The sequence below is a fragment of the Selaginella moellendorffii genome, unplaced genomic scaffold (genome assembly GCF_000143415.4).
Source record: "Selaginella moellendorffii unplaced genomic scaffold, v1.0 SELMOscaffold_61, whole genome shotgun sequence".
NCBI lineage: Eukaryota > Viridiplantae > Streptophyta > Lycopodiopsida > Selaginellales > Selaginellaceae > Selaginella > Selaginella moellendorffii.
Window position 1 is genome coordinate 1,067,206 of NW_003314322.1, and position 22,245 is coordinate 1,089,450.

At 49.7% G+C, this 22,245-nt stretch overlaps 9 protein-coding genes across 14 annotated transcripts; 5 read left to right on the forward strand and 4 right to left on the reverse strand.

The window, feature by feature from the left end:
• Positions 1–45: 45 nt before the first annotated feature.
• LOC9645056 (ACT domain-containing protein ACR12) lies at positions 46–1,544 on the reverse strand. 2 transcript variants are annotated; one of them, XM_024689266.1, is made up of 10 exons: positions 1,358–1,544; positions 1,162–1,306; positions 1,009–1,103; positions 869–953; positions 755–811; positions 655–704; positions 478–583; positions 362–430; positions 205–302; positions 46–149 (listed from the first exon to the last, which is right to left on the reverse strand). In XM_024689266.1, the coding sequence occupies exons 1-9, from the start codon at positions 1,516–1,518 to the stop codon at positions 240–242; spliced, it is 831 nt and encodes a 276-aa protein (XP_024545034.1). In that variant the 5' UTR covers positions 1,519–1,544; the 3' UTR covers positions 46–149; positions 205–239. The 2 variants fall into 2 exon arrangements, with proteins under 2 accessions (XP_024545034.1, XP_002984308.2); XM_002984262.2 differs by having other exon boundaries at positions 46–302.
• A 101-nt stretch (positions 1,545–1,645) lies between these two features.
• Positions 1,646–3,956, forward strand: LOC9644023 (serine/arginine-rich-splicing factor SR34). 4 transcript variants are annotated; one of them, XM_002984150.2, is made up of 13 exons: positions 1,671–1,731; positions 1,922–2,238; positions 2,299–2,364; positions 2,427–2,501; positions 2,552–2,693; positions 2,745–2,791; positions 2,844–2,901; positions 2,953–3,002; positions 3,056–3,112; positions 3,166–3,272; positions 3,319–3,441; positions 3,510–3,588; positions 3,646–3,956. In XM_002984150.2, the coding sequence occupies exons 2-13, from the start codon at positions 1,975–1,977 to the stop codon at positions 3,826–3,828; spliced, it is 1,251 nt and encodes a 416-aa protein (XP_002984196.2). In that variant the 5' UTR covers positions 1,671–1,731; positions 1,922–1,974; the 3' UTR covers positions 3,829–3,956. The 4 variants fall into 4 exon arrangements, with proteins under 4 accessions (XP_024545032.1, XP_002984196.2, XP_024545031.1 ...); XM_024689263.1 differs by having other exon boundaries at positions 1,922–2,107; positions 2,153–2,238; positions 2,844–3,002; XM_024689264.1 differs by having other exon boundaries at positions 1,646–1,731; positions 2,153–2,238; positions 2,844–3,002.
• LOC9645057 lies at positions 3,900–5,516 on the reverse strand. The gene is made up of 9 exons (XM_024689265.1): positions 5,336–5,516; positions 5,226–5,285; positions 5,036–5,171; positions 4,936–4,974; positions 4,681–4,874; positions 4,582–4,625; positions 4,489–4,525; positions 4,362–4,433; positions 3,900–4,312 (listed from the first exon to the last, which is right to left on the reverse strand). Exons 1-9 carry the CDS (start codon positions 5,506–5,508, stop codon positions 4,114–4,116), a joined length of 954 nt encoding a protein of 317 aa, XP_024545033.1. The 5' UTR covers positions 5,509–5,516; the 3' UTR covers positions 3,900–4,113.
• A 232-nt stretch (positions 5,517–5,748) lies between these two features.
• On the forward strand, positions 5,749–7,869 carry LOC9644024 (cyclin-A1-4). The gene is made up of 10 exons (XM_024689261.1): positions 5,749–6,115; positions 6,190–6,430; positions 6,483–6,613; positions 6,664–6,756; positions 6,805–6,938; positions 6,986–7,061; positions 7,119–7,229; positions 7,281–7,430; positions 7,488–7,622; positions 7,682–7,869. The coding sequence occupies exons 1-10, from the start codon at positions 5,849–5,851 to the stop codon at positions 7,745–7,747; spliced, it is 1,404 nt and encodes a 467-aa protein (XP_024545029.1). The 5' UTR covers positions 5,749–5,848; the 3' UTR covers positions 7,748–7,869.
• Positions 7,870–11,290: 3,421 nt separating this feature from the next.
• On the forward strand, positions 11,291–14,429 carry LOC9644025 (ABC transporter B family member 25). 2 transcript variants are annotated; one of them, XM_002984152.2, is made up of 18 exons: positions 11,291–11,372; positions 11,438–11,488; positions 11,542–11,577; positions 11,642–11,716; positions 11,765–11,889; positions 11,945–12,044; positions 12,098–12,269; positions 12,339–12,457; positions 12,514–12,624; positions 12,678–12,822; positions 12,879–13,011; positions 13,063–13,138; positions 13,195–13,260; positions 13,320–13,427; positions 13,487–13,594; positions 13,653–13,850; positions 13,914–14,145; positions 14,198–14,429. In XM_002984152.2, the coding sequence occupies exons 1-17, from the start codon at positions 11,304–11,306 to the stop codon at positions 14,139–14,141; spliced, it is 1,920 nt and encodes a 639-aa protein (XP_002984198.1). In that variant the 5' UTR covers positions 11,291–11,303; the 3' UTR covers positions 14,142–14,145; positions 14,198–14,429. The 2 variants fall into 2 exon arrangements, with proteins under 2 accessions (XP_002984198.1, XP_024545099.1); XM_024689331.1 differs by lacking the exons at positions 11,291–11,372; positions 11,438–11,488; positions 11,542–11,577; positions 11,642–11,716 and having other exon boundaries at positions 11,800–11,889; positions 11,950–12,044.
• Positions 14,430–14,847: 418 nt separating this feature from the next.
• LOC9645059 (cyclin-A1-4) lies at positions 14,848–17,084 on the forward strand. The gene is made up of 11 exons (XM_002984153.2): positions 14,848–15,266; positions 15,329–15,521; positions 15,597–15,700; positions 15,798–15,890; positions 15,974–16,107; positions 16,168–16,243; positions 16,298–16,374; positions 16,423–16,456; positions 16,514–16,663; positions 16,720–16,854; positions 16,930–17,084. The coding sequence occupies exons 1-11, from the start codon at positions 15,117–15,119 to the stop codon at positions 16,996–16,998; spliced, it is 1,215 nt and encodes a 404-aa protein (XP_002984199.1). The 5' UTR covers positions 14,848–15,116; the 3' UTR covers positions 16,999–17,084.
• Positions 16,975–17,667, reverse strand: LOC112351427. The gene has a single exon (XM_024689332.1). The coding sequence runs from the start codon at positions 17,564–17,566 to the stop codon at positions 17,024–17,026; it is 543 nt and encodes a 180-aa protein (XP_024545100.1). The 5' UTR covers positions 17,567–17,667; the 3' UTR covers positions 16,975–17,023.
• An 80-nt stretch (positions 17,668–17,747) lies between these two features.
• Positions 17,748–18,484, forward strand: LOC9644026 (ferredoxin-2). The gene is made up of 2 exons (XM_002984154.3): positions 17,748–17,770; positions 17,837–18,484. The coding sequence occupies exon 2, from the start codon at positions 17,848–17,850 to the stop codon at positions 18,346–18,348; it is 501 nt and encodes a 166-aa protein (XP_002984200.2). The 5' UTR covers positions 17,748–17,770; positions 17,837–17,847; the 3' UTR covers positions 18,349–18,484.
• A 271-nt stretch (positions 18,485–18,755) lies between these two features.
• LOC9645061 (nitrate reductase [NADH]) lies at positions 18,756–22,227 on the reverse strand. The gene is made up of 4 exons (XM_024689384.1): positions 20,798–22,227; positions 20,541–20,681; positions 20,244–20,476; positions 18,756–20,173 (listed from the first exon to the last, which is right to left on the reverse strand). Exons 1-4 carry the CDS (start codon positions 21,873–21,875, stop codon positions 18,797–18,799), a joined length of 2,829 nt encoding a protein of 942 aa, XP_024545152.1. The 5' UTR covers positions 21,876–22,227; the 3' UTR covers positions 18,756–18,796.
• Positions 22,228–22,245: the final 18 nt, after the last annotated feature.

Below are 22,245 nucleotides of genomic sequence, written 5' to 3' on the forward strand. Positions count from 1 at the left end.
AACCTCAGCTCATATAGACTAAAAATCCCGGATCATGCATCGCCCTTCTAGCTCTATCCTCCAAGTTTTAGAAGTATCTTGCAGGCTGCCAAGTGTACCAACATGCAGACCCTGCCCCCCAAACTGGCATTTACGTAAATAACTGGAAGCTGGAAGCGCGCGGTTATTTGGAAACAGCTTGTTCGATTCTTAGCTAAAGGATACGACCCTAAGATTTTCACTTTTGTCCCCAGGGCTGTTTAGTAGCTCTCGTCTTCACTTTCTGACCTCCGCAAGTGGAAGCGTAGACAATTGACGAGAACCTGGAACAAGCAAAAGCATAGTTTGAGGCAACATTGCCGTTAACATGTTAGTATAGTACCTCTGCCAGAGACTTGGTCAGGGCTGCACCTCCGTAGCTCACATGAAACCTGTCTCTCGCCACCAGGCCCTGTTTAACGCATTAGTATTTGAAAAAGAAAAAGATCGTCTCCTTACTTCTGTATCAATTTCTGCAGATTCCACTGTGACGCTAGTTGCAGTGATCATCTCCACAATGTCCAGGAGTAAGCCCGGTTTATCGGCTGTCTCAATTGTTAACAAGCTGCATTGATCAATATAGCGTTTATATTTAGTCTATATAGCGTTTGTGTTTTCAGTCTTAAAATGTAATACCTTCTAGCGGGTCCCTGATCGGTGACAGTGATATGAGTTTTAACGTCAATCTGAAAAAGAAGTCACCGAGTTATGTGGTTGTTTTTCCATGGAATCGAACCTTCTTTGGAGGTTTCTTCCCGAAAGCTTCTCCCATAGCCAGTTTTTCGCTGGACTCCTGGAAGCATTTGCGTTTTAGTCTCATGACTTTGGAATAAAAATAGAAAACACTTACTGGATGATACTGCAAAAGGTTGCTGATGATTGTCAAGCGGATCGATTCCAAAAGCTCGGGATCTTCAACCTTGCGTCCAGTAGCTCTACAGTCATTTCCTTTTAGAAGACCTTGTCGTATAGAGGGGCGTAAGCACTTACGCACGGGTGATGGAGAGCCTGTTGGACTTTGTCTTCCCTGACACAGCCACAGAGCCTTTCACCACATTAAGCCCCAAATCCTTCAAAGCCTTCATCTATCACGATGAGAAGCATAAAAAGCGCATGAGAAAATTGGAAGGAAATCGAAAGAACCGTATCAAGAAGAGCTCCAAGCCGATCCCCATAGCTGAGCTCCACGATGGTAACATGAGGATCGGACTCCTGATCGATGTGAACTATCGGCAACGGAACTGGCTCCTCTTTGATGACGACGGAATCTTTCGGTGCGCATGAAAACCTGGCGAAAAGAAAGTGAGAATCATCGCGAGGACCTCGCATTCTACACTACCTGCTGGAAATCCGGCGAATCGCTGTGAGACGCAGCTCGGAAAGCCTCGCCGTCGTCGTCGCTCTGATCGCCAGGATCGGCGACGCCAGCGCGTGCTCGCGATCGGCCGCAGCAATGCCGATCGATAATCCATCCCTGAGCGGCGGCTGCACGATCGCCATGCCCTTCGCCAACACGATCGAGAAGGAGCCCTAGAACAATCGGCGCCATCCTCGATTCTTTTTTATTCCTCGGGAAAGAGGGCCCCATCCGTACATGTCCCATAACCGTACGGCACCAAGCTCTTTTTTATCATACTTTAGGGTTTTAGTAGACCTAGGTTTTGAGGGGAGGGCGAGGCGCGTGGAGCGTGCGCCTTGGTGCGGCAGTTCGAGGTGAGTGGCCACATCGCGTTTTTGGGTGCGTCCATAGATCAAGCACTAGTGATTTTGGCGCTTGCATCGGCCGGCTGGGGTTATGAGAGCTCGCGCTCTTCACTGGTGTGGCGGCGTGAGTGCGTGGTGTGTGTGGCGTCTTTGTTGTGGAAGCTTTTTTAGGATATTTACTTGTTTTGTGCATGACTAGATGCGTGGCGGCCTTGGACGGAGGAGAGTTAGAAAGCAATGTAGGAGGGTGGCATGTTTTGGATGTGGGGGATTTTTTTGTGGAGTAATGGAGGGAGCGATGGAGCTTTCCTCGGGCCGAAAGTCGTCCTGGTCTGCCTCGCACCGCTGAATGCTACGTCCTGCTTGTTTATGCGGAGTTTCTACCGTAAGCCCTCTTTTTCTAATCTCCCGGTGATTGTCCTTGTTTTAGCCATGAGTCGTTCCAGCAGAACAATATACGTTGGCAACCTTCCCGGTGATGTGCGAGAGAGTGAAATCGACGATTTGTTTTACAAGGTAAGACCCTTGTTTCGTTTTTATGTCGTCTAAAAATCTCTTTTTTTCTTCTTGCTGCAGTATGGGCGTATCTTAGATATCGATTTGAAGCTGCCCCCCAGGCCTCCTGGTTATGCTTTTATAGAGGTATTCAGCTGAAGCATTTGTCCTTTGCAGCTTACTAAAGTTTTTTGTTCTCGCTCTGTCAGTTTGACGATCCTCGGGATGCTGAAGACGCCATCAAAGCTAGAGATGGCTATGTTTTTGACGGCCACCGTTTGCGGGTATGCTAGAGCTTTGAATGTGGACTGACGGGCTTACTTTTACCCCACAGGTAGAATTTGCTCATAGTGGTGGTCGTGGTCATCCCTCTTATGGCGGTGATCGGCATAGCAATAGCTACCGTGGTGGTGGTGGTGGAGGGGGAGGCGGCGGTGGAGGCGGCCGCGGGGTTTCTAGGCGCTCAGAGTACAGAGGTAGGATTTTTGTTTTCTCTTGCTGTAAAAACTCACATTATTGTGCTGCAGTTGTAGTGACGGGTTTACCATCGTCGGCCTCCTGGCAGGATCTGAAAGTGAGACATTCTTTCCTGTCTTTTACCCGATTAAACTTTGTCTTGTGTATAGGATCATATGCGTACAGCTGGAGATGTTTGTTTCGCTCAAGTTTTCCGGGAGTCGAATGGTAATGAATGCTCTTATTCTAAGCTTTTTGTTCTGACTTCCCTGACGACAGGAACCAGAGGCATTGTCGACTTTACAAACTATGATGACATGAAAAATGCGGTATACATTCTTTCTTCTTGTACTCGTCAATGTTCTTATACTCTTCTTAACAGATACGAAAACTCGACGACACTGAGTTTCGCAATCCTTTTTCGCATTCATACATTCGGGTAAGCTGCACACGCTTATTGTTTGTGTCATTGATTTGGAACGTGTTTTGTAGGTGAGGGAGGATAAATCGGGAGCAAAGCGGAGCACAAGCCGCAGCCGCAGCCGCAGCTGGAGTCGCGGCAGCCGTAGCCGCAGTCGGAGCCGCAGCCGCAGCAGGAGGTAGCGATCGAGTTTTCCTTTCTCTAAAACCGAACCTGTCTTGCAGTGCTAAAAGCCGGTCGAGGTCAAAGAGTAGATCTCGCTCCCCAGCGCGTCGATCCCGCTCGCCAGTGCGTCGCTCTCGCTCGCGCTCGGCATCACGCTCTCCTGCGCGGAATGAGCTTTCAAGGTATAAGTTAAAACTTTATTCGGAGACATTGTTCCTTGGTGGTATTCTCACGGTGGTGATTGTCTCAGATCAAAGTCGCCAGTTGTGAAGCGTAAATCAACGTCTCGCTCCCGCTCTCGCTCGCGGTCACGATCGCCTACACCCCGGGTAAGCCGAGAGTTTAAAGGTTCGTTGAGATGAGAATGATCGATTTGTCTCTGGCAGGCACAAGACACGGCTGCAAACAACAAATCCGGCAGCCCAAACGGTCGCGGTAGTCCCAGTCCCAGCAGGAGCCCCAGCCCCAAGCCCGAGAACAACAACATCGCCACCGAGGAGAACGACACAGTCATGAACGATAAGTCGCCTGGTGCTCGGAGCCCATCACCCGTTTCGGAGGGTGCTTAAATCTAATCTCAAGAGCAAGGAACAAGCAAGCAAGCAAGCAAGAAGAAAAACAATTTTTCTAACTGTTGTAGAATACATATGCTTTTTTTTATTTTATTTTTATCAATCTGGATTCGATGTTTGTGTGCTATCGTTGTTTCGAAATAGACACTAAGGCATAAAACTCGACAGTTGACGAAGGTTAGATAATCGACCCGGTTCCCAAGATGTACAAATCGACTTTATCAATGGATCCTCGAAAGAAGTGTGAGAAGAAAATAAATATCGAGAGAGAGAACCTGGTTTTCAGACAATGGCAATGGCTTCTTCGAGGACTGGAGTGACGCTGCTCACTGGAGCCTGCCAATCCGGCGAGGGCCTCAAATGCCATCTATACGGGTCATCCGGAGCTAAAACCTTAGGAACTGGATGACTGCTAACGGGCTCGTTCAGGCTTTCGTGCTCCTTCTTGAGATAGTAGCCCCACTTCACTTGTATTCCTAGCCTGCCAAAGTAAACATCTTGAGTAGCGAGAAACTTTGGTGCCAGCGTACCATGCGACAAACGAGATGCCAATGACTGTGGTGAATGAAAGTGCTACTCGGTCATCTGAGAACTTGATAAACCTGCATTTTGGAGAAGAGAGTTATCAAAGCAGCATTACACCGCGGAAAAACATACCCCATAGTGCACAGCAATGCGAGAAAGAATGACACACCTGCAGGAAAGGACTCGACGTAAACCACTCGTCTCAAGTGAGTGACGACGAAATACCCCAGAAGAAGAGAGAGAACGCAGTGTTCCAGTAGTCTTTGCACCTGCAACGAAGCAAATCAGCTCAAACACTAGGCTTTTGGATTGAGATATGACTACCTGGCCGCCCAGAAGTTTTGAAACGTCCGGGAGGGAACGGGAGGGGGTTGCGACGGAGCAGCCGATTCAGCATAGGAATGGCACAGGGCCATGAATTCTTCCTCGGCATGCTCGGAAACAAACGACTTTCCCATCCGGAGAATGCATCCGAGGAGATAGACGCAAATAATCGTCGAAGTTGTCATCAAAGTTGGCTGAAAGGTTTCTTAGAATCAATCAAAGCTAAGATGTGTCTCAAAAGCAAAAAAAGCTTACAACGATGGCTGTACAGATCGCGTAAGGCATCAAGCGTCCCTGTCAAAAGGAAGTGTCACAGAAAGAAAAGGATGTAGGTAGAAAACTTTATCGCTTTTACCGCACGGATGGATTTTGGTGTGTTGAACTCGACCGGGGCCGTCATGGTGAAGCTCGTCACCAGTCCAGTGATCCAGCTCAACGATCGCAAATGCTCAGATTTTTCTTCCACATCTCGCCTGTTTAGCTCTGAAAATCTGTGCAAAATTCCATCTCTTCCTCCAACACTTCACAAAAGAAGAAACACTCGCCTTGACCACACGTATCGCGAATTCTCGATTCTCCGCTGCTTCATATCCTCCTCCCTCCACCTGAATATCGAAGCTCAAATCGATCCGAGCGATCAGAACATACGATTCACCTGTGCATTTCTTCCCGGAACGCGGCCTCCTCGGCGCGGGCCTCGATCTCCTCGGCCCGAAGCTCCATATCCTCCGCCCGCCAGGCCCGATCCTCCTCTCTCCAAGCCCTCTCTCGCTCCCTCCATTCCCTCACGAGCCATGTATCCAGAGCGCTCAGCCCAACGTACGCCATTTACTCCAAAAACCCTAAAATCTCGAAACGTTGACTTCTTCTGGTCAATGTATCATAACTGGGATATTCCCTGTTACATTAAAGCCATTTGCCTCCCAAACTTTCAAACCTTGGGCGGGACAAATGGCCCGATCCGAGGGCCCAGATGCTGCCAACCGGTCTGGCTGCATCTCGACCGCCGGATCGCGGACTTAAGCTCCAGCTGTGGAGCTTGCTTTTCCCCATCCCTAATCTTCCGGATTGCGGGGCTGCGCGCTCTCAATGCTGCGGGGCGGATCGGTGCCTCGATTGACGCGCTGTGATTAGGCATAGCTCGGATCGTCTCAGGTATTCTGGAAGAATGTCGAGCGATGGGGCGGATCGGAGGCTGCGGAGCCGGACCAGCTCGTGGACTGGATCTCAAAAGAGCGCGGGGCAGTCGTCCCAGCCGAGATTGGCGTCCAAGCGAGCGGCATTGGACGATGGTCGGGCTTGGAGCAGCGGCGGCAGCAGCAGCAGCAGCGCGGTCACGGCGCTTTCCCAGGGCAAGAAGCGAGCGGCATTGTCGAGCCTCTCCAACTCGGCCAACGTCCCAGCCATGCGAGCTACAGTGACCCCGAAATCCCAGGTTCTTCTTTTTTCCCTGTCTGTTCGTTTGTTCGTGGGCTTTCTTTTAAGAGGGTGTGACTCTTTGTTGTGTAGATTGTGGTCACAAAGCCAAAGTCTCGTGGGCTTCACGAGAAGAAGGCCTTGAAGAAAGTTTCCAAGCCCGTCGTTAAGGCTGTGGCGATTGAATCGGTGCCAGACAAGAGTGATAGTGTAGCTGAGGTCAGGGTGGAGAATCTGGAGTCCCCGGCTGTGAAGGCTGACCCTCAAGCTGTCCTCTCTCTTGAACGAAAGACCGTCCAGAGTTTGTACATTTCGAGGGAGCCCAAAGAGACCGGTAAGTTGTTTCTCCGTCAACTATTGTAATGTCGATTGCTTTTCGAGTGTAGAATTGCAGCAGGGAGTCGCAAGCAGCAACTCCATTGATGCGTCTCTGAAGGACATCGATGCTGGGATCAAGGATCCACAGATGTGTGGGCTATATGCTACAGACATATACCAACATCTTCGAATGGCTGAGGTATGAAATAGTTCTGGTTGATAGTTCGTAGTAAACCTTCAGCCTTGTAGCTCAAGAGGAGGCCGTCGACGAACTTCATGGAATTCATACAACAAGATATCAACCCCGGTATGCGAGGGATACTTGTAGACTGGCTTGTGGAGGTAAAGTCCCTCGTTCTGATTTATTGATTAATTTGCGTGCTTTCACAGGTTGCTGAAGAGTATAAACTGGTTCCAGACACGCTATACCTTACTGTGTCCTACATCGATCGCTTCCTTTCTGCGAACGTCGTCAGTCGGCAACGGTTACAGCTGCTTGGAGTCTCTTGCATGCTTATTGCGTCGTAAGTATTATCCGATCAAATGGTGGATAATAAACATTATTTTTCAGGAAGTACGAGGAGATATGTGCGCCCCAGGTGGAAGAATTCTGCTATATCACCGATAACACGTACTCAAAGTCGGAGGTCGTAGATTGATCTGTACTTCACTTTTTTCATACGCTAACTGTGTTGTGTAATCAGCTCGTTGACATGGAGAGGCAAGTGCTCTGCCAGTTGCGGTTTGAGCTCACAACTCCGACAATTAAGACATTCATCCGACGATTTATGAGGGCTGCTCAGGCAGCGTACCAGGTTTGTCTTTCGACAGCAAGTGTTGCTAATTCGAATTGAGTTAAAATTTAGGAACCATCTCTTCAGCTGGAGTTTCTTGGAAATTATCTAGCAGAACTTAGTCTTGTGGAGTACAGCTTCTTAAAATACATGCCGTCGATGATTGCTGCGTCAGCCGTTTTCCTGGCGAGGCTTACTCATAATCCTGCGGCAAAGCCTTGGGTGAGTGTTACAAGCTTCCGCTATTAAAGCTTAACTGTCACTGTGTTTGCATTGCAGGATGCGACATTGTCTCGTTACACCCGCTACAAAGCCTCGGAATTGTCAGAATGTGTGGCTGATATGTATGATCTACAGCGGAACATCAAGGGCTGCGGACTGCCAGCAACTAGAGAAAAATACAAGCAACACAAGGTAAGCTTGCTTTTGTAGTAAAAAAAACCACATGTAAACTATCTATTTCGTCCTGGCAGTTCAAGTGTGTCTCAAGTTTGCAACCCCCGGTTTTGGCTCCCGAACACTTTCAAGATGACGCGTAGAAATAAGCCACCACGCTCGAGCTCGAGCTTCCATCCTGTGCTCCCAGAAATGCGAGGAGGAGCCGTCTGTAAACTACAGAACCTTATAAATTATCACGAAAGCTCCTTTTATTTCGGTAAAACAGGCTGCGTTACATAGGTACTTATAAGAACACTACTGTGAATTCGACTTAGACAACGTCCCAAAGATCGTTTGCGCCTCTTAACGAGAGAACGTCAGTGCTAGAAAGAAAGAACAGGCAGAACAGTGAGATAAAGAACGAGAACACTACGAGACAGGAGAAGCAAAGAGTGGAAACCATCTCATCTTACCTCCACACTTTTTTGGAAGCGTTAGTTTGCAGGACGCTGCCATGGACTTGATGCGAGCGACATTGACTGCATTGGCAATTCCAGGCGTGACGAGGTAGCAGCAAGAGAATGGAGCAGCTTTGATGGCCTTGCAACACGCCAGGTGAGGAGGGCCAGTGCCAATGTAGTCATTGTAACAATTGGTGAAGAGACTCGTGGCGAAGTTGTTACAAGCATTTGGAGGAGGAAGAGCCGACTCGACTTTGAGAAGCAGCAACAGCACTAGTGACACTAGCAGGATCAAGACGTTGCTAAGGTATTCTTTTCCTTCCATCTCACACAGCCTCTTTTGTTTTCATGTTTTTGCAGTGTGCGAAATTTATGGTGAAGGGTGGTGACAAGCGGTGACGAGGAAAACAATGCTGAGTGTTCGAGCTTTTATTATTTTTGTTTAATTTATGCTTGCTTTGAATACTTGTCGAGAGCCAGAATAATATCGTAAAGCAAGCTAAACACGAGTTACAAACGAACTCAAATGAAAACCAACAAAAACAAACGAAGACAAACCAAAACATGTGGCAGCTCGTGAAATACTTTTGAGCAGTGTTTCTAGAATATTCACTCACATCTTTGGGGCATCTATGGCGCCATTCTTATGGGATAATCACCTTTGTGGCACAACTAACTTCTTTCTGTAGAGGAGCTGCATCTTTGTGGAGATGCCTATGGACATGAAATTGGCATACTTAGCGAAAAATGACATTAGATTTCATCTTCCACAAAGAAGAGTTAGCAAGGTAGTCTCTTGCCTTTGAGACAAAGTGGCAGACTCCAAGGAAACCAAACATGGAAGGATACCTTGCCTTCAGCTCTCGATGCAAATTCCTTGCCTTATTCCCAGGAGATTGAAAGGATAGGGGGGAGGGGGTATATACTTTCCTTTCCCCACTCCTACTCTTCACCCCATGTTTGCAATTTTTTCATGGAGACCGAGCTCATAAGACTTGTTCTCGATGGTGAATTAGTCCCTAAGGGACAATGGAGTAATGTACATATATGTTGCATCGATGGTGAAGTAGAAGTTTTTTATGACATTTGCAGCTGGTGAAGTCACTATAAATCAAAAAGCTTGACTTTGTCACAAGAATCAAAGGTGGTTTAAAACTCATGGTCATGGTGGGGACGTGTAGGATTTGAGGGTGGTAAGTGTATTGTCCATGATGCTACCAGGAAGAAGACAACTCATCATGGGTGAGGCAATGCTACAGCTATTGCTACTAGAGCTAGACTACTTGTAATGCTAGAACCACCAAAGCTCTAGACTAAGAACTTAGCTCAAACTTGAGTTGCCCCATCCAGCTCCTCTTCCCCGAGTACTTCACCAAAAATTTCCACCTGAGTTGTGTGACTCTCCATCACTGCTTTGCACTCAGCTGTGCCATGGAGGTGATTAGAAGAATGGACAGCATTAATGGGCTATATGTGAGTGAACCCTAAACAAGCTCTCACTTAATTCGTTTGTCTTCATTTGATTTGATTTTGTTTGAATTCCCTTGAATTCGTTTCAATTCTTTTAATTTTTTTTTGGTCTTTTTTTGTAATTCGCTTTTAACTTGGTTTACAAATTGCAATTATAGTGGAAACTCTTTAAGGGATTGTTTCATGGTTTTAGCCAATCAAACAAGATTCTTATCTTATAGCTTGCATCATAAAAATTAAGTCATGAGATAAAAGAGTATTTTATTTTACTTAACCTTTGGCCAAAGATTTTAACCTTTTTTATGACAATCCAATGTTATACAATAAACATGGGCTGTAAACATGATTTAAATTAGTATCAAAACATCTGTAATTACAAACGAATTAGAAAATGTTTAAGATTAAAAAATATTCTAGAATATACTTGAATATATTAGGTCTCTTTGTCTAAAAATCTAAATGATAGGATGAATAGATGTTTATATCCAACCTTTTACATACTTAAATTACTAATCTAAATACTTGTGGGTAATGTTAGAGCCATAACCTAAAGGAGTTGTACATGGTGTTTAATAATCTCCAGATATTCGTATCGTATTGGTATGCCCCTCTTAAAGCTGGGAGCCACTTTGTCTACGCTCTAACCGCAGCTCCTTGCAATACATAGCCAAGGTACTTGTATGCTTCAACCACCATTACCAAAGGTGACAGTTTTTGTTTCTATAAGATTAATCACTAGTCTTGTGTAATTGAAAAACCAAGCAAGTAACTCAAGCTATTCTGTAGCATTATGCAGGTGGAAGCTAGAAGTAGCAAATCATCCACATAGAGTAGCATGTATAAATATAATCCGGCCATTTGTATCTTTGAGAGGAGGTGGCGACGATGACTCCGTACCTGTCAAAAACTTTTATAAAGTGTACGAAGCAACAAATCAAACGCTTGCCATTCACCATCATCCTTTCATGTATGGTACGAAGCATGATGAGGTGGTCAGGACAATTGTATTGTGGTCAAAAACCCGCTTGCTCGTTTCCCATAGGTCTCACGCCATTTAACCAGTTTCTTCTCGACCATGGAGGAAACAATAATCGTGCGGTAATCATCTCATCTCTTAAAACTTTATTTTGGCCATGGCCCCAGCGAGCTTAGCCTAGTTAGCTTAACCAGTCAGTAAACTAGATTATGCCAACGTTTTATTCAGAAAGGTTGAGGCCACAGTGAACGAAACGATCTGCCGGAGACCAAAGGAAAGTCGCTCGAGGAACTCAGACTCGATGATGTAGACACCACCGTGCTAAAACTCAGGAGTTCCGAAACAAGCTCGAAAGTTTGTCTCCCAGGACTGCGATGCACTCCACATAGACGAGCGCACCACAATCCACCCCATGGATAGAGCATTCAAGTCTTGAAGTTCCATAGCCGCAGCTCAGTGTCGCTGGGATCAAAGCGAGGCCACTCCAGCCGCAAGAGACGAGCGCGTAGCCAGCCGTGAAGGTGCCAATGGCTGCCACAAATGCGGGCGAAATTATAGAATGGGAGAGTTTTTTTTTAACATTGTGCCTTGCGGAGAGTTTGGGAGGAATTGGAAGAAACAATTTACTGGAGTCTTTGTATTGAGATTTTGAAGAAAAAAAATGGCGGCTGATGGACGATGCTTTTGAGTGGAAGGACAAAAGCTCTTGGAGCTCTTGCATGGACTTATGGTAGAAAACAAGATTACTTATCACCGTTTTAATATAAAGTCCAATGTCACCCTTGGCGGTGCTGACTTCTAGGGTTTGGCATGGCACCGTCCAGCGAGAGGACGCCATTGCTAGAGCAGCAGCAGCAGCGATTGAATGGTGCTCCATCGGTAAGATTCTGGCAATTCTCCGGCCAGGTAGAGGCAGCTGAGATTGTGGATTCATTCTTGTGAAGGGGGCGAAGGCTGCTCGTGCTCGATCAGACCTTGAGAGCGGGGATGTCCAGGTAGTCTTGAGCTGAGTTTCTCGTGTTTGCGATGACAACTCTTCGTTTTCCAGGCAGAGAATGTGGGGTTTGGGCGAATCCTTCGACTGGTAAAAAAGTTCTTCGAGCTTGCAAGACTCAAATGCTTTGTTCTTTGGTGTTTTTTCTTCACAGGCTCGGCCAGAGTCGGGGATGCTGGCGGTCGCAACGTTTTCTCTCGTGATTTCCTCGCTATCAAATATTTTGCTGGTAAGGTGTCACTGGTTTTCCACTCGAGGTGATAACGCTGTTTGGCAGCCAAAATTTGCAGGGAACATCATCGACATTGTTACGCAGCACCCTGGCACTCCGCAAGGACGCGCCGAAGCGCTGCACGAAGTCCATGGGATTATCATAGAAATCGTCGTTATAATTCTCGTCGGGTATGTCCTTTATGGGTTTGTGGTTTTCATCCAGTTTTCGCTGGTTTGCTGGCAGCACAGCCGCAACAATGCTGAGATCCTACTTGTTCACCGCTGCAAGCGAGCGAGTTGTCGCTCGTTTGCGGAAGAACTTGTTCTCGCATCTCCTCTCGCAGGTAAGTAAGAGCATTGCGTATGGTCAGCTAGAGATCTCGCCATTTTGCTTCAGGAAATTGCCTTCTTTGACGTGACAAGAACAGGAGAGCTCTTGAGTAGGCTCTCTGAAGACACTCAGATAATAAAAAACGCCGCCACCGTCAACTTATCGGAGGGTCTACGAAGTTTAGGGACGTCACTGGTTGGCCTTGGATTCATGTTCGAGACGTCGTGGCGCCTTACCCGTGTGTATGCTTTGTTTTGACACTCACTGAGTGGTCGGAAGTTTGTCTAATGTGCTCTTGTGGTCGCAGTGCTGGCGCTGGCGATTGTTCCAGCGATTTCTTTCGGCGTCAGAGCATTCGGCCGCTACGTTAGAGAGCTCTCGCACAAAACGCAGGCGGCAGCTGCGGCTGCGGGCGCTATAGCAGAGGTAAGTGTTGCGTATGCATGCGATTTAGGCTGATCAGCTTAATTGCGATGTTGCAGGAGGCGTTTGGAGCGGTGAGGACCGTTAGATCCTTTGCTCAAGAGAGCTACGAGTGCGCTCGTTATGGCGAGAAAGTGGACTACACGTTAAAGCTTGGAATTAGACGAGCCGTAAGTCTTTTATTGCTCCATGTTACGTTCCTAAACTTTTAAGAAATTTTCAGCTGGTTGGAGGAATTTTTGCCGGAACAGTTTCTGGTGCGTCTACACTTTCAATTGTTGCTGTTGTTGTGTATGGTGCAAACTTAACTCTGCACGATAAAATGACGACGGGATCACTCACGGCGTTTATACTCTACAGCCTCACTGGTGAGAGAGACACTCTCAATACGTATTGCTCATTTGATTTTGCTCCGCCTTTGCAGTTGGAATGTCACTAGCTTCTTTGTCCGGGCTCTACACTACTGCCATGAAAGCCGCAGGAGCTAGCAGGCGTGTTTTTCAGCTTTTAGACCGTGTGTCAACAATGCCGAAGTCCGGGAATACTTGTCCTATGAGGTAAGCCATAGCATATTTGCGAAAGTTGTCACATCGGTAATTTATTTTCAGTGATTCCGAGGGAGAAGTTCAGCTGGTGGATGTTTGGTTTGCGTATCCATCCCGTCCAAAAGATTGGGTTCTTCAGGTATTAAAATCGTCTCTATCAGCATGAAACCTGTGATTCCTTTTTATTTTCCGCAGGGCGTGAACCTTTGTTTGAAACCGGGAGCAAAAGTTGCTTTAGTTGGGCCAAGCGGTGGTGGGAAGGTAATTAATCCCCCAAAAGTTTCGTAACTCCCAACTATAATGACTTTTGTTTGATGTAGACTACTATTGCGAACTTAGTAGAGAGATTTTACGATCCCCAGAAGGGAAAAGTTCTTTTCAACGGGGTGCCGTTGCCTGAAATAAGTCACCGGCATTTGCATAGAAAGGTACGTACAGTATATATAAAATATTCGCGCTCTAGATTTTCTCCTCGTTCTTTATTCAGGTGAGTATTGTAAGCCAAGAGCCAGTGCTCTTTAATTGCACCATTGCCGAAAACATATGCTATGGGCTGGACGAGATCTCTCCTTCCGAGGAAATTCAAAGAGTATCTGTATGTTAATCGTATCATGCGCGAATTTTTGCTATAATTCACTGCACTTGTTTTGCAGATGATGGCCAATGCTCACGAGTTCATCTGCAAATTCCCGGAGGGTTACGACACTCACGTTGGAGAACGAGGCGTACGACTCTCGGGGGGGCAGAAGCAGCGTATTGCCATCGCAAGAGCATTGCTGATGGATCCAAGAGTCCTTCTTTTGGACGAGGCAACGAGTGCACTTGATGCGGAGAGTGAGTTCCTAGTACAGGTAAGCAAGGCATTCTCAAATCTTTGTCAAAGCAACTTCATGCTTTTTGTCTTGTCACTCTAGGATGCGATGGATCGTTTGATGAAAGGACGAACTGTCCTCGTGATCGCACACCGCTTGTCAACTGTCAAGAGCGCTGACACCGTAGCAGTAGTCACTGATGGGAAGATTGTGGAGAGCGGAACTCACGACACCTTGCTCGAGAGAAACGGGATCTACGCGGCACTAGTCAGGAGACAACTCCAGGGATCACAGAGAGAGCTTTCGCCGGACTTGGGAAATGGCATATAGTCAGGTAACGTAACAGGCACATTCTTAAGATCGAACCTTCATAATTGCTTGTGCAGGGGAAGTTTTTAGCCTCTACTACGAGTATAAGTTCCCTCTCTCGAAACAGCTCTCGGCGGTACGACTTCTCATTGCTGTTTTTGGATGCAGTGATAGGATCCAGTCTCGGTTGGATCAAATCACTCGAGACAAAGTTTTCTCCCCACGAATTTAGTAGAACTTTGACTTGCGAGCTTCGATCGATCCAGCTTACTTACGAACAATTCAAACAAACCATTGTTTTGTTTTGTTTTGTTTGTCTCTCTCTTTGTTTTGAAGAAACCCAGAAACCCAGAGCCAGCAAGCCAGGAAGGAGGGGACAGACACTCCCAAGTAAGCAAGCATGTTCTTCAAGGCTTTAAAATCGCCAGTGGCTTTCTCTTGTATTAAACAAAGAAAGGTCCCTTTACAAGCAAGGGAATATGCTGGCTATGGAGGGAGGCCGGCCCCCAAAACTTAAAAATCCCCCATTTGAATTGTTTGCTTCCGCAACGGACTTTTCAGTTCCAGTCCCTATCGCCAGCTTCTTCTCTTTTTTTTTTTTCTCGCGTTCTTAGATTGTAAGCATGCTTAAAGCTTTTAACCCTCCCAAAAACATTCAAAAACGGGCGGGATGATTTAACATGTGCCACGTCGGCAAAGACATGGCATAAAGCTGGCCCTTGGATGCGGCTCATCGACGGCCAATGCCGTTGCGGCTTCCCTTCCCCTAATCTTTAGCTCGCTGCGCTGGGGCGCCTAGCTCGATCGATCGATCGATCCCCACTCTCTCCGCGGCTACTGATGCCCGGATTTGCTCGGCGATCGAATTGATGCTGTTGCTGGCCGCGCCTGCGATGACCCCCGGGGGAGATGCCTGGCAATGCCTGTGCCGCTGCGCCACCAGGGCCGCCCGGGTGAGCGAGTAGCAGATCTGGAAGGGAAAAGAAGCTGCAAGAGATGGCGTCCAAGCGATCTGCCATGGACGACGACGCGCGCCTGGCGGCGGCGCCTTCCACTCAGGCCAAGAAGCGACCGGCGCTGGCCAGTCTTTCCAACTCGTGCAATGTGCCAGTGGTTCGCCCCGCCATGGCCGCCGCCGCCGCGCAGGTAAGCGTAGCAGTGCCGAGTTCTTCGCTTTCTTGGGTCGAATACTTCTTGGGCTGTCGCAGATTGTGGGAAAGGCCAAGGCTTTATGCGCAGGGGACGAGAACGCCCCATCTTTGATGCATCGCGAAGCTCAGCAGCTTTTACAGATCGATGAAACGTTTGAGTCCCCGGCCGCCAAGGCGAATCCGGCCGCTGTCGCTTCCTTGGAGCGCAAGACGGTGCAAAGTTTGTACATTTCGAGCTCGCGATCTTCAGGTAGGAATGAAAGAACGCTTCTTTCTTTTTATCCTTGCGGCAACAAAAGTTTTTTTTTTGCTTCTTTGTTTGTAGAAACATTGCTCAAGAGCTTCAAAGACATTGATCTGGAAAACAAGGACCCCCAGATGTGTGGAGTTTATGCCACAGAGATCTACCACCATCTCCGAATCAGAGAGGTTTGTAGTTTATGTTCTCGTTCTTTTTTTTCTTGTTGGAGTTTTGGTTGTTGGTTGATTGTCTAACAATCATAATTTGATTGTGTTGCTCCGCCAGCTGAAACGAAGGCCAACAACTAATTTTATGGAAGTCGTGCAACGAGATATCAACGCTAGCATGCGAGGAATTCTAGTGGATTGGCTGGTGGAGGTAATGCATTCGGCTTTCTTCTTTGTTTGTTCTTGTGATCTGTTCTTGACTGGAATTTCCTGCGGTGATTTTCCTCTTCGCAGGTTGCCGAGGAGTACAAGCTTGTACCCGACACACTATATCTAACTGTTTCATATATAGATCGTTACCTTTCTGCAAACGTTGTCAATCGTCAACGGTTACAGCTGCTTGGAGTTTCTTGCATGCTTATTGCCGCGTACGTTCATTGTTATAAGCCCGGGGATGCAGTGTAAAAGGCGAGTTTTTTTCCTTTCAGAAAATACGAGGAGATTTGTGCTCCTCAGGTTGAGGAATTTTGCTACATAACCGACAATACGTACTCGAAGGAGGAGGTATGTTGAGTTGTTTTCTCTCATTGATTGGATCTCATCTGTTTCTTTGGACAGGTTCTTATCATGGAGAGACAAGTACTGAACAATTTGCGGTTTGAGCTTACCACTCCCACGATCAAGACATTCCTAAGGTGAGGACTTTACGTTTTGCACTGGTTGTATTAACAACTCTGAATTAGACGGTTCATGCGGGCAGCGCAGGCTTCTTACCACGTAAGTTTTTGAGTTGCAAACTAGTGGAGTGTTTCTTATTTGCTTATCTTTTCTCAGACCCCGTCTCTTCAGCTGGAATTCCTTGGCAATTTTCTAGCCGAACTCAGCCTCGTTGAGTACACATTCCTCAAGTACAAACCATCGATGATCGCTGCGTCGGCCGTTTTCCTTGCAAAGCTTACAGTCGACCCCACTGAAGATCCTTGGGTAAGCCATTTTTTAGCGCATCACATATCAACAAAATAAATTCTTGTCTGTTCCAGAATGGAACGTTACGACACTACACCGGATATTGTGCGTCAGAGTTAGCACAGTGTGTGCGCGACATTCATGAGCTGCAGTGTAACACCAAAGGCTGTGGCCTACCGGCTGTGAGAGAAAAGTACAAGCAGCACAAAGTAAAGTTTTTTCACCGCTCCATATCTACCAGAAGTTTTTCCATCTCACGGACTTCTTCTCAATCGTTTCTGCAGTTCAAATGCGTCGCAACTTTGGCAGCTCCATCGCCTATCGCTGCGGAGAAATTCGAGGGCGAGGTGTAGAAGAGTTGGGGGCGGTGCTCGTAAACTAAGAGCACACTTGTACACTGGTACTTTTACTAACTTTATGGAGACAAATTCTTTTTTTTCTTCCTTTGGTGATTTTTATTCCATTGACGACGCTTACACAGTCAGCAGCAGCAGAGTTTCGATCGATCCGGCAGCGAGTTTGGGTCGTGAGATTCGTCACGGGACAGTGTAATCTGCCAGATAAATCAGTGTTCGTGAGACGCGAGACAAGATCCGGAAGAGGAGCGAGGGGCTTACTTCCACATTTAAATCCGTGTGGGATGTTTCGGCCGCACGTAGCAGCGATGTGGACGACCCTCTTCATGTTGACGAGGCGGACGACCATGGGCGTGACGTAGCGGCAAACGCAGCGCGTGTCGGCGGCCAGGATCGCGTCGCAGCAATCCTTGGTGGGCGCCTCCGGATCGTTGCTGCCCAGGAGAGCGCTGCAATCGTTGGCCAAGCTCGCCATTTGGGTGCTGCAGCTGGCAGCGTCGATCGATCGGGCGGCAATGGCCACGAGAATCGCGAAGAAGAAGACGGAGCTAGCTCGAGCACCCATTTCCTTCACTGTTCTTCCTCCAGAGAGGGAGGCGGTGGATTTAAATAAAAAAGCGCGCGAGCGAGGAGGGTAGGTTTCTGGATCGTAACGTTCTCTGGAATCAGCGGCTGGGATCTGAGGATGTTACGAATCGGGTGACTGATTCTGGCCCGGAATCTATCCGCTACCCCTGTTCTAGGGTTCTTGGGAACGAGAAGATAGAAGGTACGAATGGTCTCAGCTCCTCGGCAAATGGAGCTGCCGCATTCCAACCGCGATTTCTCTTTGCAGAAGGGCAGGGGATGGCAGCGATACCGGCAGCAGCAGCAGCGGCGGCGATTTGCCCTCTCGTCTCGATTCAGTCGCGGCGGCGGCGGTGGCGGCTGGGCCGAATTGCCGTGCGCGCGGCGGCGAGTGAGGAGGTGGCGGTGCACACGGTGACCGTCCACGATCGGCAGCGAGGGCTTGTGCATCGGTTCCAGGTGCCGGAGGATCAGTACATCCTCCACACCGCCGAGGGGGAGGAGATCGAGCTGCCGTTTTCGTGCCGGCATGGGTGCTGCACGGCGTGCGCGGTGAGGATCAAGTCGGGGAAGATCAATCAGCCCGAGGCGCTGGGGATCTCGGCGGAGCTCAAGGCGCAGGGGTATGGGCTGCTGTGCGTGGGCTATCCTCTGTCGGACGTGGAAGTAGAAACCCAGGACGAGGACGAGGTGTATTGGCTCCAGTTTGGGCGATACTTTGCGCGGGGGCCTGTGGAGCGCGACGATTATGCCCTGGAGCTTGCCACTGGGGATGAGTGAGCGAGATAAATTTTGTGCTTATAATTTATAAACGTGTTTATAAAATGGTTTTAGTATAGTATAAAACTTGGGTTTAGGCTGATGATTCTAGTAATCTTATAGAAATATTTTTGAAATTTAAACTGAATTTTCCTAACTACTTTTTGCAGCAAGAATCAAAGAAAGTCAATGCACAGATGCAAAGTCAATAAAAATCAGAAAGTAGACAGAAAATCTTTTCAACGGAATACCGTCTCATTGGCCATGACGGATGAAACTTTTGTAACAATTTTTGCGGGACGCCACGAGTAGTTTTTTGGCATTTCAAGGAAAAATATTTTCTTTATTTTACTCTTGAAAACCGGTGATTTTCATTTTATAATAATGGTTGTATATTCGAATGTACAAGGTGACGCCGAAAGAAAAAAGAAGAAAAATGAAAATGAAAATTGGATATGTACACGGTTCTCTAGAACTGGTAGCAACTGGACTTGGAGTAGCCGTGCTTGGCCAGGTTTGGGAGGCAAGCCAGATTGATCATCGCCGGCGGCCCACACATGAACGCCGCCGCCTCGTCCGACCCTCTGGCTAGATGATCCCGGACAACCTCCTCGGTGATGTATCCCACACTGTACTTCCAATTGCTCGGCTCGCGAGGCTGGCTCAAGACGTACCACACCCGGAACTGGGCGGCGTGGCTCTCGGCCCACGAATCCAGCTCCGCTCGCAGCATTATATCCTCTTCCGTCCGGTTGGCGTAGACGAGTGAGATCCGGGTGGTGTCCTCCTTGTCTCGAAGAATCGCCTTGATCACCTGGTAGACCGGCGTGATCCCAGTCCCTCCCGCGAGCATGGCGATGTCGCTCGCAAACTTTGCGTCGCCGTTGACGGTGAACTTTCCCCGCCCGAGGTACTGGATGTGTCCGATCGGCCCCTTGAGATTGATCGAGTCGCCGATGGCCAGCGAGTCGAGGTGCTGGGACATGATCCCTCCGCCCGGGAAGTTTGGGTGGACGTTCTTGTAATAGACCCGGATGAGGAGCTCGACGTGGCCGATGGAGTCCTCGTCGTCGTCCGAGGAGATCGGCGTGTAGGCGCGGATGCAGAGCTTGGAGTTGACGGCGGCGGAGACGAAGACGTGCTTGCCTGTGGGGAGGCCGAGGACTTGATCGGGGGATGGGAGAGAGAAGCGGAGGCGGCGGAGATCCGCGCTGATGTTCACGCGCGCGACGAGCTTGCACGGGATGTTCTGCCGCGGGTTGAGCGCCACTGGCCTCGATGCCGGGAGGGCTTCCAGGATTGGATCGAGCGTGGTGAGACTGAGCGCCGAGAGCGCCCGGTTGCCGCCGTGGAGCGACGTCTCCGGGCTCGTGTCCGCCGACGAGAAGCTCCCGGCCGTGCTCACGAGCTCCCCGATCTTGTAGTCCTCAAGCAGCGCCTTGGCGCGGGCCGAGTGGATGGCCTCGAACTCCTCCGTGCAGTCGGTGCCGGCGTTGATCAGGATGCTGTCCGCGCCACCGGGGTGATCCTTGAGGAAGGACGTGCAGTCGTAGACGGAGCTGTTGACGACGATCCAGGGCGAGTCGGGCTTGCTGTGCTTGCGCACCTCGGACATGGTGATGGAGGAGACGCTCTGGTTGAGGAAGGGCGAGGAGGCGCTCTTGGTCATGGCCTTGCCGGGCTTGCTCAAGTCGCCACTCTTGGTCTCCTCTTCCTTTTGCTTCACCATCCAGCCGCCGGGCTGGTTGGCCGGCCGCGTCGGGTGCTCGAACGCCAGCGCCACGCCCCCGAGCTTCCCCTTGCAGGGACGGACCTTCACCCGGAACCAGCAGTTGTTCATCATCCCCTGCCACCATAGCCCGAGAGATCGAACCATGAGAACCACCGATCAATCCAAAGAATTCACTTCCACTCACCATGAGGTTCCAGATGAGCTCCTTGGGCTGCGTGTTCATGCTCTCGTCCCACGCGCGCACCGCGATCTCCCGCGCCTGGAGGAGCTCCATCGCCTCCACGCCCAGCTCCCAGAAGCACCAGCACCAGTGCTTGCCATACTTGGTGGGCCGCTCGGGGTGCTTCAGATCCGCCAGCGCCCACGTCTCGCCGCCGTCGAGCGTCACCTCAACCCTGGTCACCTTCCTCCCGCCCCCTGCCATGGCCATTTTCAAAAGTCAGCATATTCTCGTGCACATTCGCGGAAATATCTGCCGTACCGGAATATGCGTAGCCTCTCATCCTGTACGGCGACTGTATCGACACCGGATTGATGGGCAGGCTGTCGCCGTGCGCGGGAGTGGTGATAACCGAGTTGATGTTGAGCTCGTTGATCAAATACTCGGGCCTCTTCCACCACCCTGGAAAATGGAGCAAAAAAGACTAAATTGAGCTCTTCCCAGATTCTCGGAGTGGAGATTCTATGACGCAAGAGAAACAAAAGACATGGGAACAAAGAAAGAATTATACTACTGACCTTCCGCGTTTGCAATGTCGGAATCGACGTGCGAGGGCAACACCTTGTTGTCCTGGTAGTGGTAAAAGTTGTTGGGCTCGGCGGCGGTGGCCTCGATCTTGCGCAGCCACTTGACCATCCGGCCGCCGATCATACCCGGAATGATCATCCGTACGGGGAAGCCGTGATCGGGCGGGAGAGGACGTCCGTTTTGCATGTAGGCGACCAGCACGTCCTGCGTCACGTCCATGGCCCTCTCCGCGCGTATCCCGGTGCCGTACCCGTCACCCCCGCATTTGGGGAGCGAATCCCCGCCCTCGAAGCACACGAAGCGGGCCCCGCGGCGAAGGCCGCCGCAGGCTTTGAGCACGTCGCGGAGAAGGGCACCCTTCCACACTGACGTGCTGACGCCCGCCGCCCCCCAGTTGAAGCCCACGCTCTGCCGCACCATGTTTTGCTCCTTGCGCCGGTTGCCCGCGCAGACGAGCGTGACGGGCAGCTCCCGCGCGGGGAGCCGCAGGAGGTCGTCCATGGTGAGCACCGCCGGGCGGCGCACCATGCCACCCACGTGGATGCGCCACTCGGCCCAGGTGCCGCGCGGCACGGGCCCGTGGTTGCGCACGTAGTGCAGCGCCGCCGGGGTGATGAAGCCGTGCTGCATGAGGCGGGGCAGCGGCGGCTCCGCGTTGAAGGGGTGGCGGCCCGTGAGGCGGACCATGTCCGGGTGCCGCGACACCCACTCGTCCGAGGTGCCCACGTCGCGCTCGTCGCGGCCAAACTCCTCCACTTCCTCCACTTGCTCTTCCAGGATCCATTCCTCCTCCTCCTCTTCCGATTCTTCTTCGTCTTCCTCGCATGAATTCTTGAGCTTGAGCAGCTCCAGCGGCGGCTTGACTGCCGCCACTCTCCCGCCGCCGCCGCCGCCGACCGGCTTGATGGATTGCTCGTCCGCGAACTTTACGTGATGGTGGTGGTGGTGATTGTTGTGATGCGCCACCGCCGCCGCCTGGGCCTCGATTCCATTGGCGAGCACCATTCCCCCGTTGACGAGCAACAGCGAGCTGCTTTTCTTGGGTAGATCCACCATAGCCGTCCCCATTCCTTTAAATGGATCCTCTCCCCCCTCCAAACGCCTCCATCGCCTCAAATCAATCTCCTCCTCAAATCTCCCGATTCTTCCTCTCAAGAGCTATCAATGAGAAAAGCCACACCAAACTCTCGAATCGCAATCGAATCCCTCCACCGCGCACAGCATCGCCAATCCAGATTCTCAACGGAAGGACGGATCGAGCATTCCAATTCCGAGACGCAAGCCAATCGAATCGATACTCTCTCTGTCCAAGTAGAGGGAGAGAGAAGTAAAAGTCACGAAATGTGTGTTCTTGCTTGGCCCCTTGGAGGGGTCAACCAACAAGGAAGGAAATAAAACTGCAAAGGACTCAAACACAAACCACACACACACACACACA